At 35.5% G+C, this 14,034-nt stretch overlaps 1 protein-coding gene across 13 annotated transcripts in view; it reads right to left on the minus strand.

Annotated features, from left to right (window-relative positions):
- Positions 1-14,034, minus strand: part of Nebl (nebulette) — a 381,690-nt gene that overhangs the window by 81,173 nt on the left and 286,483 nt on the right. For 9 of the 13 annotated variants that reach the window (XM_063237899.1, XM_063237898.1, XM_063237897.1 and 6 more), the window contains 4 exons: positions 11,800-11,901; positions 10,752-10,853; positions 2,242-2,355; positions 303-407 (listed from right to left, as the gene is read on the minus strand). The exons of 2 other annotated variants lie outside the window; for them this stretch is intronic. In XM_063237899.1, the coding sequence (XP_063093969.1) occupies positions 303-407; positions 2,242-2,355; positions 10,752-10,853; positions 11,800-11,901 (423 nt within the window). The remainder of the gene's footprint in view (positions 1-302; positions 408-2,241; positions 2,356-10,751; positions 10,854-11,799; positions 11,902-14,034) is intronic. 2 more of the 13 variants (XM_063237904.1, XM_063237906.1) reach the window with 2 other exon arrangements.

The raw sequence follows: 14,034 nt of genomic DNA on the forward strand, positions 1-14,034 counted from the left end.
AATAAGACACCAAGATAACGAGCAGAAGTTCCAACATATCAAAGCCAGCCTCAGACACAGGGCTTGCAACGCAGAACTGAAGCCGCTTCTCATCGCTCTGTTTGGGAGCTAAGTTTGGAGTACAGAGGGGAAAGGGGCGCTTTGGTGGGGTTTACCCAAGCATTCACTACTTTTCAATGAGTTAGTCACGGAGGGTGCAGCCAAGGACAACCAAGGAAGCAGATGAGCTCATGAACACAGCAGGCAGCCCGGCGTCTCAGGGCTACACGACACAAGACAGTTGCTATCAACAACCCACTTACTCCACTGAGCATTTTGCTGGCTTTCAGGGCATGGTCTAAAAACAACCAATTTGGGAGATCTGAAACCGGGTCGTGCATATTTTCAATGTCTTTCTTGTAACTCACCTATGAAAATAACATGGGACAAAATACCATCTAAGAGAAGAAAATATGCTTTCACATTACTGCCATTATTACTTTTAACACGATATAAAAATAGTATTACCATTTAGGGGTCAATTGACAAATGGATTGATAAGCAACCACTAGATGGTGCTGATTCACTACTGAATGACTAAAAGTTTCCTTTCTAAGGACTTGAAATATTTTAATTCCTTTTATTGTTTTCATATTCAGAAAAGAGGATATCAACAGAATCAGGTAATTATACAGGAACTTGCTTTCAAGAAATAAAGAGATGCCAAGTGTGATGGTGCATGCCTGTAAACCTAGCATTCTGGGAGGCTGAGGCAGGAGGATCATAACTTTGAGCCCAGCCTGAAAAATTTAGTGACTTAATGAGATCCTGCCTCAAAATTTTCATTTTTTTAAAAAAAGAGCTGGCGATGTAGCTTAGTGCAAAATCTCTAAGTTCAATTCCCCAGTACCACAAAAGATAAAAAAGAAAAGACAAAAGAGGGAGAAGAACCATTTTATTCTTCAGACATGACTGTATTATTTCAATTTTGCTTTCTGGTGATTTAGCCCTTTGGTTTCTTTCCTCCTGTTGCCATACAGAGCTGCTTTGATGGGAGTTTTGTTTTTGCCAACTGCTCTGGAAATATCACACTAATAATAAAGTTATAAAATATTAATAATATTGCTATTACTGCACGTTAAACACTTACTATATGCCAGAGACATTTCCACAAATGTGAAGTATTTAATCCCCACAACAACAACCCAGTAGGTAGGTACTTTAAGCACCTCTATGTTACCAAATAGAAACTGAGACACAGAGAGATGAAGGTATAATACAGAGCAATGGAACAGGATTTAAATTGAGGCAATCTGACCCTAAACCTTGAGTTTTCAGCACTAGACTCAAGGTTCCTTTATGTAAATTTCATTTCTAGTTCCTTTACATTTGTATATTCATAAACCAAAAAAATCAAATAAAAATCATTCTGATATTCTCATGAGTCCTAAGACACAAAAACTCATTTCAATTGCTGGAAATAAGTAAAAGTTGGTTACTGAGCACAAACGATACCTTTCAAGCATTAATGAAAGCAAAATAAACTAATTCCCAATGAGATGATGGGAACTGAAAGGTCTAAATGATCTAACAGGGCAACAGTTGGATAATATTTAATTTTCATACTTGAGAAGGTTCTCTGAACAATTTCAACTACAGCAAAGCAATCAATTTTTTCAATGTTTCTGTTTTATATTCTGCTTACTTCTAGTAAGAATTTAGGACATTATTTCTTATCAAATGAATCCTGATTATTTTCTAAAACATGAAATAAAAAATAAATCTTACAATGAAGTATTTAACAGTCTTTACACAGGAGATACAAAAGAAATTATATGTCATTAATGGTATAATTTCTAAAAATTTCTTTATGATAAACTACCATGTACCAGGTAGTACTTTATAATGAACCCAATGTCATGGGCCTAATTGTGAGTTAATTATTGTCTTAACTACTAATTTGTGATAACACTGCTTTTCTGCAAAACTCTATAATCTATTTCTACTGTTATTCAGGCATAATAATTTTATTTGCATTACTATTCGTACTTATTACCTAATTAGTAATCAGTAGTCATTAATAGTAAATTATAATAATATATTTTTTCTAAAAAAGCTTCAGGAGAATATGCTTTAGTGTTTTCAACTACAAATTAGTTGGAAATTACATGATCTTGATTAAGTATCGGTAATTACAACACAGTTCTGAGGAAACAAGAATCAAAAGATACTGAAAGTAATTTTCTGTGAATTACAACTTACATTACTTGCCAGTGTGGCCGCAAGCTGGTGTTGCCTAAAAGAAGCACTTTCAAGGGGATTGTAATGATGTTTCTTATCCTTCATTTCATTTTCAAATTTTTCTTTATATTTAACCTATCACCCAAAAAATAGGTTATATTAAATAACACATTTAAAATGAAAAGGAACACATTTGATTTTTAAAGAGATCAAATGGAAAGCTACCTTAAAATTGAATGGCAACACAATTTAAGTTCCCAGTTTCCATGACCCTTCATAAAGCTTAATTAGGCACAATTTTGTTTTAAATGAGCCACCTGAAGATTGACCATAAATGCAGTTAGTCATGCACTCAAATGCTACTCATGAGCACTATCAAAATATCAAAAATTTTAAAAGCCAGCTTCTATTTCTGCACTTCTGCAATCTAGATCAAACAGAACTCCGGAGCACAAATCTCTTACAGTCTATCGTGTTTGCACAATGGATTCTTGGTCCTAGAATTTGAATATGAATTTACCTAAGGAAATTACTCCAAATAAAGCGTTAAGTGTGTACTGTGGTTTTTCTCATCATTTCCTATAGCTCATTTGTTGGAAAATTCACTTTTAGGAAATACGTTTCTGAAATATCCTAGGTCTACTATGTATTTGTTTTTTTCTTTTGGGGGGAGGGGGCTTTTTAAATGTATTTATTTTATTAGTACATCTTTGCAGCACATAATCATCACATTCATCACGATGGATTTGTACATGTACATAGCACATCTCGATTCTTTTTGGGGAGCCCTCCACTTACCTCCCCATTTACAAAAGATCTACTTCATTTTTAAATTTCTCCATTTTAACTCCATAATTTATTCAGCAGGAAAACCATCACTCATATTTGCTCTAAATTATTTTTATTTTTTAAATAGACATATAAGAACAAAAAGGACTACTCACTTACCTTATAGAACTGAACCTGTCTCCACTGGTAAAGAAACATGTGAATATGTGCTATAATTAATTAGAATATAGACACAAGGTTTTTACCAATAAAAAATGAACTTAACTTACATCTCCTACCACTTTGATTTGTGGTTAAAAAATATATAGATTTCAAAAATGAAAAGTAAGCTGTTTTATTCTTTTATACTATTTTTACAATAAAATTCTTATAATATTTTTGCTTTCTTGCGTCATTCTTGTAATGCATGTGCATTAATATAACTAAGACCTTGCCTTGCAGAAATCTTTAGTAAACAGCAATTTGGGAGTGGCTCATGTCATCTTTTTCAATCAAGCCTCTTGTGATGGCCTCTTTGGGTGACCCATGTCTAATCCCGATGAGAGAGACTCAGTTAAAATCGGGGTGGGAACAGGGCATTTGAAAAATATTTCAAGGCAGCTTGCAGAAAATATTTTCTGTGCAGTTGTACTTGACAATAACAGAAGCCTCTCTAAAAAATGATTTTATAACCTGAAATCAGGAATAAGAGCACAGATTGCTAAGCCAGGCTCCCTCCCCTTCTCTTCTCGTGGCTGTCACAGAAGCAAAGGTTCTTCAGCCCAGTCCTCTCTGCAATGCATAGTCCACCACTCTGTGATGCTGCTACTCACCACATTTAAGGGCTGGTTTTGTCTCACCTAGAGTTTGATGTCTAGGGGGCGTTTGTTCAGCAAAGGTAGTGACTCTTCCACTGGCTTCCACTGACACAATGCTTCCTGACCACCAGATTCAGCAGCACCTTTCTGAGTCAAACTCTCCTGCCAGCCAGTAACCACTGACTACTCTCAGCTGGGAGCTGCTTACACCTCACCATCTGCTCCAGCTATGAAATGCTGACCTGCACTGAGTTTCCTCTGCGTTTGTCATTTCTCCAGCCTCATGTATCATGAGTTTCTTGGTACGTATCAGCTAAAAGGTACGAACAGATTCTGTGAGCAGCGTTCAAGGAGCTGTTGCACTGTTTTTGTGCAACCAGGAGTTCACAGGATGAATACACTAGGAGCACAGGCTATCTCTAGGGTAGCATTATTTGGAAATGAAAATGGTAGCTTATCAGTTATTAAACCCGGCATTTGCTCTTCCAAGAAAATGTATGTCTGAAAAACAATAATCAATCTGTCACTCATCTGATATGTTGAGTGCAATAATAAACAAAGCATGGTAAATTTTATTTCATTCTAATCTCTAACAGTCTGAGTGATTTGATTCAAAAGATACAGTCTTTTCTTATTAATTAACTGCAAAGTAAAATAACTGCATTATTTTTAATATATATTGACCAGACACAAACACATTAACTGTTTCTCGCTTTTCTCTTTCCATAAAGTTTGTGCATTCATGAACTAATAAATGATCAAAGGGTTTAAGCATGTCACATTTCTCCCTTTCTCACTGGTTCACTCACTATTGGCACAAACACACTGAACCTCTGTCCTATTTTTAACCAATAGCTACACAGCTGAGTCCTATCTCCTTACCCACACTCATCACCCAGAGATTCCAACAACGCTTTGCTTTGACTGTAACTGGATCCCTGAGGCATAGCCCTTTCACTTTTATGATTCATTGAAAAAAGATAAGTGCGGGCTGGGGATTTAGCTCAGCGGCATAAGCACCTGCCTTGTAAGCAGACGGTCGTGAGTTCGAGCCCCGGTACTGATAAAAATGAAAAAGACAAAAAGAAAAAAAGGCCTTATCCAATGAAAAAAGATAAGTGCTGGTTTTAAAGCAAAATACTACTTATACCTAGATTAATTATTTTAGAAACTAATGGCGTTACTTTTACTACATATCACTGGCTTTATTTACATCATGAATGCTGTACCTAGTGGTCTGATATCTATCTATACATATACATATACACACACACATGTGATGGATATATAGGATCAAACTCCTAGAAGTTTTCTAAAGAATTTTAATCTTAGCGAGACTTTCAGAGGCTGTGATTGCTAAGCTTCAATGATTTCATTTAAACTGGTCTTCATAACTGCATCTGGACAGAGCCAGGGTTACCTTGGCATAAGCATGATTTCAAAACGCATTACAGCTCACACTGTGAGAGGTACCTAGCTTCTCCATGATCTCACTTATAAGGCGATTCCCCAAGAGCCAGCAAAAATGAAAAAATATAGACCCTGAACAAGACCTGTTCAACTATAGCCACAGAAGCAAAGGTCAGGAAATTGAAATTTACTAAGTGCACCTTAATTACCCCCTGAAAATGAAAACTAAAAAAAAAAAAAAATCTTTATGTATCTATCTGTATAAATCCTCACCATTTTTGAATGAAATTAAACTACAAATGAGTAAAAAGATACCACAGATTTCTACTGAAGTCCATGATACAAATCAATCATTTTTTAAGCCTGAACTTTAAAGAAAATACTATCTCTGCTCTCATTTTCTTTACAAAAATAACACCTTAACTGGCTATGCATCAAATGTCAATAACCCAGAAAGAATTTGCTTAATCGGGCTCTGTATATTTGACAGCCTAATCTGTGCCATTTTAAAATGCAGATCAAAGATAGAGAAGCCCTCTCAGCAGCCTGCAAGTGGTAAGTGATATATATATATATATATATATATATATATATATATATATATATATATGGAGGTTGGCAGAGTATGGGCTGGGAAGAGAGAATAGGAGATTCCCCAAACCAATGAACACGTTTTACAATTTAAGGGCAATATGTATTGCTAAATTTTTACAGCAATCCACGGTGTAATTTTTAAGTTTACAACCCATTCTTATCGATAGAACAAATGCAATGTTTGCTATCACCAATATTAATTATTATAAAATACAGTGATGCCTCAGTTCGTGAACTTAATTCATCCTGTGATTCTGGAAAAGACAGCCACATTCACATTCCTGAGAAAAAGATGGCCATGATCATGTTTGTCACCCAATGCAGAATTCACAAACAAAAACAAAATTTTCATGAACCGAGGTACTACCATATTGTAAATAAGCTTTTTTGCTGTTATAAAACTAAACAAAGAACTCACTCATTCATTCATGTAAATTTCAAGTAAAGAATTCATATGATATATAAATATGTTAAAAAATTAATCATTCTGAGTGTTGTTTTAAATTGATGGCTTTAACAGTTATTACTTCAGGGTACACACAAGCCAATCTTGTTTTCTTAGCACTTGAAACTTTAGGCTTATTTTTTACTGATTATTTTTAACGCCTTGACCGTAATTTTATGTGCCTTCCAAGTTTAAAAAGAGAAAGTTTACAACAAGGAGAGCTAAGCTATTGTAAGAGCTAACAGAAGAAGGTTTTGGTATGTGTTTCCATGAGCTTTTATAAGCAAAATCCCACCGAGCTCAATTTACAGGTAAAATGCAAGCCAACTTGCCCACTGGTTGAGTGTTCTTTCATCAAGTGCATCTTATCACCTGGTACCATGCCCACCGCCTTGTCAGGGGCTGGCCCCTCAGGATTCCTTTGGTGCTACTTTGCACGTTTCTTCCTGCTTCCTGGCTCCCCAGCCCCTGCCCTACTTCCTGGATAAGTGAATTCCTCATTCATTTCCCCTTCTATGTATTCATGTGCCTTTGTCATTCATTTGGGTAACCAAAGAACACATGGTCTTCAGAGATGTCAGTGAAAATAAGAAACTGTACCTTTTGCTTTTATTTCAAGGTAAGAGCCCTGAGAATGGAAATAAAACATACTGAGGTCATTCCAGTACTTCTGTTTATCCATCTACCCAGATTCCCTTTTTCTGGTGAGTTTCTATACCATAAGATGAATAAGTGTCTCGCGAAAAAATAAAGATTACAAATAGAGTGCAACTCAAAAATTATAATCTGCCTAAGTGTCTGATCACTCAGTTGCTACAATTGGAAATTAAAAGAAAATCTACCTAAAAACTCAAACAGAGATCAAGTAGTAGGATGTTTGCAGAGAAACTTTGAAAAGTGAAAGTAAAAGCTCAAATGTCCAATTTTTCTTCCAAGGGCTTTCAAACAGGATGGGTAAAGAATGAAGGTAAGACCACAGGCTCAGCCTGCGGTGTGTAAATTCACCTGGAAAATAAAAAACACTCTGAGGCCTCAGAATGCAATGATTTCTATGAAGCCACACAATCTATGGGCCAGGTTCCACTTTTGAGTACTCACAGCAGCAATACCGAGAAGCAAATACTATTGATGTCAACCCCATTTACAGATGAGGAGGCTGAAGACAGAAATTAATCAATTTGTCCAGGTCACTCTGTGAGCAAGCAACAGCACCTAACCCAAGTGACCGCACTCCAGAGCCCATTTCCTTAACCTCTAAAGCAAAGCAGCCTGCTTGGCCACAGTCTGCTCTGTAACAGATGGGAAGCCTTCGCTTTCAGAAAAGCGTGGCGTGGTGAGAAGTCAGGGAGCTAGGATAGACTGCTGAGGCTTCCCATCTCTTCTACAATCACTACCTAGAACGCAAAGAGCCTGGAATCACCGTGCAGCCTGGCTCATCCCATGTGCCCCAACCTCGTCCATCAGTATCCTCCTGAGTCACAATTTTGTTTTATAGGCCAAAGTGCCTTTTAAACTCTAACGCTCTTAGTAAGAGACAGTGACATTCAGGAATCTCTCATTTCTGCCTCTCCTGTATATCCCTTCTCTCTGCTTCATTTTCATACCCACAGGCAGAGGGACTTTTTGAGCCAATCACTTCACTTGTGATTGTTCACAGCAAGGCCAGCAGGCCTTGGTGACTCCTGTCTCTTGCAAGGCCAGACTTTCTGCAGAGCTCCTACACTAACCTCTCTGCAGCAGAAACACTTGCACAACTTTGCCTTACTCATCATTTTCAGTGAGGTAACTACTTATTTTTTACCTACAAGTAGAGGCTGAGAGACTACAGTGAAAGTATGATAAGTTGTTCTTGGAATTTAACTTCTAAATGTCCACCATAATTAACACTTGGAAATCAATGTCTCCTTTTCCATTTATTTCATAGTGCTTATTATTCTAGAAAGAGTGGATCTGGGGAATTATTCTGTAATAGAGACAGAGTTTCACTTTTATAGGATGAAAAGAGCCTTTCAGATAGATGATGGTGAGGGGACTACAGCATTATAAATGTGCTTAATACTGCTAAACTTTAAATGGTTAACATGGTAAATTTTATTACTATCATACCATGGCAAAAAATAAAGTTAACATATCTATGAGGTATAATCACAGATTACAGAGAATGCTTAAAGATTAAACATGTAAAAGATACATTGCTGTCAATCTTCTTGAAAATTCACCCCCTCACTTTGAGCACATTTATCTCATTGTGCTTGTCGCTTTTTCCAGGGATTTAACTGATTACCTCACACTTGCCAGGCAGGTGCTTACACCACTGAGCTAAATTCAGGGGCCCCTCTTCCCACTTTCTGAATCAGTTCTGGAAGTGTTCTTTCATGAGGGTCTTTATGAGATGTGGTCAAAAATACAGTGAATACTGCTGGTTCCTAGTCTTTAAAGTGATGACCACAGTCAAAATCAATACAGCACTGACCCATTTCTTACAAAAACTCCACTCCAATCCATTTACGTTCACAATCCATATCCTCTGCCTAGAACCACTACTGCCAGATTCTCCTTTAATGGGGGTTTTACCTTGAGCAGAGTTTGCTCTCTCTCTTTAAAACAGTCTAGCTCAGAGCTACTCCTACACAAAACCTTTCCTAATACTGTGCCCTTTTCTCCCACGCTAACAAGAGACAGAATGCTGATGGGTACAAGTGACATTTCTCTCTCATTTCACTGGCATTTCCTTTCCTGCTGATTAATGTGAGCATCTTTTTTGACATATTAGTGGCCATTTATGCTTGTTCTTTTGTGAAATGTCTATTTCATCTCATTTTCCACTTTTTTCTGGGCTGTCTTTTCTGTTTATACTTTGAAGAATTTATGAGCTATATGTGTGTCTGTGTGTGTAGTTTTACCATATGTTTACAAATACTTTTCCAAATATTTGAAGACCACTATTTTTTTTTGTATTTTAAAAAAATGTCTCAAGTTTGATCCCCAATACCAAAAAAATAAATCCCAAACCTTCCTTTCTCTGTACATTACCTTATAATTTAATTTATTCAAATATGTCATTTTATTCTAATTTTTGAGAAGCCTGTTTAGATTCTAATTAGAATTACATGGAGTTTTTAAATTTAAGAAGAATTAGCATTCTTACAATATTAAACATCAAGACTCTCAAGCCAAGAGCACAGTATATCCCTTCCTTTACTCAAGACTTGTTATTCTTCAAGTCAGATTTTGTATCTTTTAGCATTCATATTTTGCAATGTAATTCACTTAAGACCTTTGCAATATGACAAATGAATCATCTCAAAACTGAAAACACTATAAATGTGTAAAAGGTACCATTTGATCACATTACTTGTTGACTCTACAATGTTACCTTTTCCACTGAAACAGGTTTTAACTTTTGTATGATCACTGTGTGTGTCTAAGTATTCTTTTAAGTTTTCTCATTCTCCAGTCTTATGTAAGCCCAACTATGTTTCCTTTCAGTGGTATATATAGAGAGTTTCCAACATTTTAAAATTATTTGGTTGTTTGCATTCATATTTTTAATTCACCTGGAATTCACTTTTGCATATGGTTCAAGACCTGGACCCCAATTTTTATTTTATCATGATGGATAACCAGTTATGTCAGCACCATTTATGAACTAATATAACTTTCTTCCATTGAGTCAATACTTTTCCCCTATATTAAATTTTTAAAATATTGGAATGGATTCTATCCCACTGGTTATTTTACCTCTCACTACACCAATCCCACATGGATTTCATTTCAATGGTTTTTGATTATCTTTTGGCAACTCATAATTTAAGTTCTCCATCACTGATCTTCATTTGCTTACTTTTAAAGGCTTTTCTTCAGTGATTCCTTTCCATACAAACTATAAGATCACTTAATCTAACTTTTAAAAAAACCTACTGAATAGTAAGTGAAACTGCACAACATTCATATGATAACTATAGAAAACTGATTTTTTTTATCTATTGAGACCCTTAACCTATACACATTTTGGGTCCTTACACTCTTTTCAGATCTTATTTTATGCTTTTTAATAAATTTCCAAAGCCCTCATTTTTATCATCTGTTTTATTTTCTTATCAAAATAAGTGAAAACTGACAAACTACTTTTATTACTAAATTTAAAATTATATGTATCTACTTTGCATACATATAAATAGGGATATAATTATTTGGTATGACTGTTATTGACTTCTGGAAATTCCCTGAAATGTGACATCATGACCAAACTCACTGAAACACGTCCAGGAATGAGCCTAGAGAAAGGAAAACTTTGTTCTATGCTGAAAATTAGACTGATTTTTCCTTTACTGAAATTTGTAATTATTGCAATCCTATCTGCAATGGCTTCAGAAACATTATCTCTGTTTATTCTTGCAAGTAAAGATATTATCTAAAATGAAATATTTTTCTGTGTTCCTAGAAACAGAATCTCTGAATACAGTCCTTGTGGAATTATCACTCTAGAGTCTTACTTGACTAGAAAGTTTAGAAGCTTCCACGGCATGTTCAAAATCTGGTCTTCCAATTACAGCAGGCTCTTTATTCATTATTCCTTGCCCTTTCTTGTATTCTGCCTACAATGAATAAAAAGAAAGTATTAAATAATCCTACTTTCCAATGAAGAATTACAGTAATATTAGTCAAAATAAAACACTCTTATCCCATTAGAAATATTCCTTATAACAAATCAAATAATGACTGCTAAAACAGAAACTTGTTTGATATTGTAGCTATTTAAATAAACTTGACTTTTCATAGTAAAATAATAGCTAAAGTTGAGCCTTAAGTATCGAGTCATTTTCATCTCCATATTTACTTACAGATACTGAAAAAAACAGATACTAGGGGAAATTTCCCAATAATTGAACCGTGTATGCTTCATATAGATACCACTTACAGTTCTATTTGTTCTCAAGAACTGATCTGATCATTTTGATTAACATGCAGTTGAGTTTAGTCATTATTAATTTTTAAAGTACATATATATTCTGTATTATTCCAATATTTAGTTTAAGTAAAATCATTTTACCAGGATTTTGGGTATGTTTAAGTAAAATGGCACTAATAAGAAAGAAAGTTAGGAGAGATTAAAAACAGCCATGGCATGCAGGAAACGTACAAAGGTGAGTGTTGGTGGAGTAGAATCTGCGCAATTAATAGCAACAAGATGGGAACAAGCCCAAGCAAAGTTCTTTGGATTGAATGAAGTGAGAAATTACATGGCCCAGAAGACTCACCAATTTGGCCTCCAGGCCAAGACATCTGAATATGATTTTATATCTAAGTAGTAATTAATTTTTCTAAAAGTATGCCACTAGCCATAGTCACATGAAGCTTGGGTCATTTCTGCATGTACCCACAGAATTCACATAATCAAATGGATACTTTAGGGAAAATCAAAGATGTCATGCATTCAGATGGACGAATTTTACTAACAACCCGACCACCAAAGCTGTGTGTCTTGTCTCTTACAAAAATGAAGGACATCATTTCTGTACCAGATTAAGAAAGACAAATTACATTGCTTATGATCTTGGAGATCTGCGTTGCCTTCTTGATATCCGGCCTGTCGAGCTCTGCAGTGTACATGTGGGTGTCCTGCGCATCTTTCCTATAAGAAATCTGATCAAAGAGACAGTTTAGATTGAAGAAAAATGAATAATTTCATGTAGCTGCTAACCTTCATATCTGTAACATTATTTCTCTTTGTCATATAAGCTTAGAGAGCCCTACTGACCTTAAGTTGCTTTATTACATTTTGACATACAACATTTGTTTTGATATATTAACTTTTTACTATATCTATAGCTCACTAACATTAATGTCTTTGAAATGAATTTATACTACCTAAGAAATGCAAGAATGAAGCACAAAAGGAAGAAATACAAAAATGAAGAATAAAGGATGTTGTATACACCTCTCTATTAGCATGTGTTTGTTTCTAATTGGATATGCTTCTATTCATGTGTAGGAAATCCTAATCAAGCACTTCGGTTTCCCCTGCCCACATTTGCAACCCCAGTGGATGCAGATTAAGCCCAGCTCACAAATACTGCAGGTCACTTCTTTTAGGGAGGGGAAGCAGTGGAAGCTCTGCAACTTTCTCAGCTACACCCTTTCATCCCTTTCCCAACTGGACACTTCACAAAAAGTTTATGCCTAGAAGACCAAATCATGGATATCAGTAGTTTTACTCTCAAATGCATATGACTTCCATGACTTGGCCTTCTAAAATAAAAGCAGTTACATTAAGGAATGTCCCTTCTCTGAATGCATGTTAGATACAACCAAGCCAAAGGATAGAGAGTAGTGCTTTAAAGAGAAAAATATACACATTTTGCCAAATGGAAAGTCTTTTAGCTAACGTTGTTTGTTTACATTAGCTTGAGTGACAAGTGGGAGGAAAAACCAGAATTAAATTGATAGAATGTCTGATGGACGACAGCTGACCCATCTGTTCACTTCTCTAGTTCTTGAAATCTGTCCTGAGCTAAACCAGTGATTGCTAAATATAATTCTATCCAGCAATATCATCAGAGGCTGGCTGACTTCCCTATAATAATATATTCTGTTAAAGTTATAATGCAAGATAAATGGACAGGAATGACCATTTTAAAAACCTATCTTCATTTTTTCAGACATAGGTAGAACATAGAAATATGAACCACTGGACATCTGTACAAAGTATGCAATTACATTTTGCACAAACAATCTTTCCAATGTCACCTATAAACTTTCTGTAATAGCACCCTTTGCACTGCTTATTAAAAATTTAGATTCCTAAGCTCCATCCATACTACTCTGGAACAGAATTTCAGTATATGAGGCCAGGAATCTGATTTTTCTCCAATACTGGAGATTGTATTCAGAGGCAATTTACCATTAAGTTACTTTCCTGCTTCTTTTTCAAAGTGATTTCTTTGAGACACCAGCTTATTGTGTTGCCCAAGCTGGCCTTGAACTCATGATCTTCTTGCCTCAGACCCTGTGCAGCTAGCATTATAGACATGTGCCCCACATCAAGCTAAGAAGCTGATTTTAATCCTCTATTTGATCACTACAAACCAGTGTTCTAGGTAATATTTATTTATTTTCCTTTTAGCCTGGAAGAGCTTTTTTAAAAAGTTGGCACTTTCTTACTTCTTTCAAAATAGTTATCAGCTGTTAAGAAATGGTAAAACATTAAACTCCAACAGGTTTCCTGTGTATTATTTTGTGTCAACGAAACATTAATACACACTTGGTTTACTCTTTTATAAACTTGCATCTGCCTTCTCACCAACAATCTTTAAGCCACGCTTATAATCATGAAACTGCCTGATAGTTGAACACAGTTTAAATGCAATTAGTACAATTTCAGCACGAAACATCTATTTTCATCAGTATTTATATTTTCACAGGCTTTGCCTTAACAAGTAGTTTAGATGAGTTTGTGCACACAGGTAGAAAAGAAACATAAAAATAATCTGGAAAGTGAAGTATTTTGTTGGTGAATTTTAAGTCTTTAGGGATTTAAAGTGATGGCAACTTGATCTCAGTGGACACCGAGTTAAACACAAACCATGTAAACAAAAACCATCTCTCAGGTGAAAACAAACTGAAATTATTGTCCTTCTCCAAGACTGTGTCTAACTCACTGCATTCATTTGAAAACCACTGGGTGGGGAGGATGTTTCTTTTTATTTAGAAAAGAATGAGAGAAAAAAGGGAAATCTTTACTTTTTGAAAAGAACTGCAACCTTTCAGAAATCTCCG

Source organism: Cavia porcellus, unplaced genomic scaffold, assembly GCF_034190915.1.
Source record: "Cavia porcellus strain 051 isolate PalLab524CR breed Dunkin Hartley unplaced genomic scaffold, mCavPor4.1 scaffold_27, whole genome shotgun sequence".
Taxonomy (NCBI): Eukaryota; Metazoa; Chordata; class Mammalia; order Rodentia; family Caviidae; genus Cavia; species Cavia porcellus.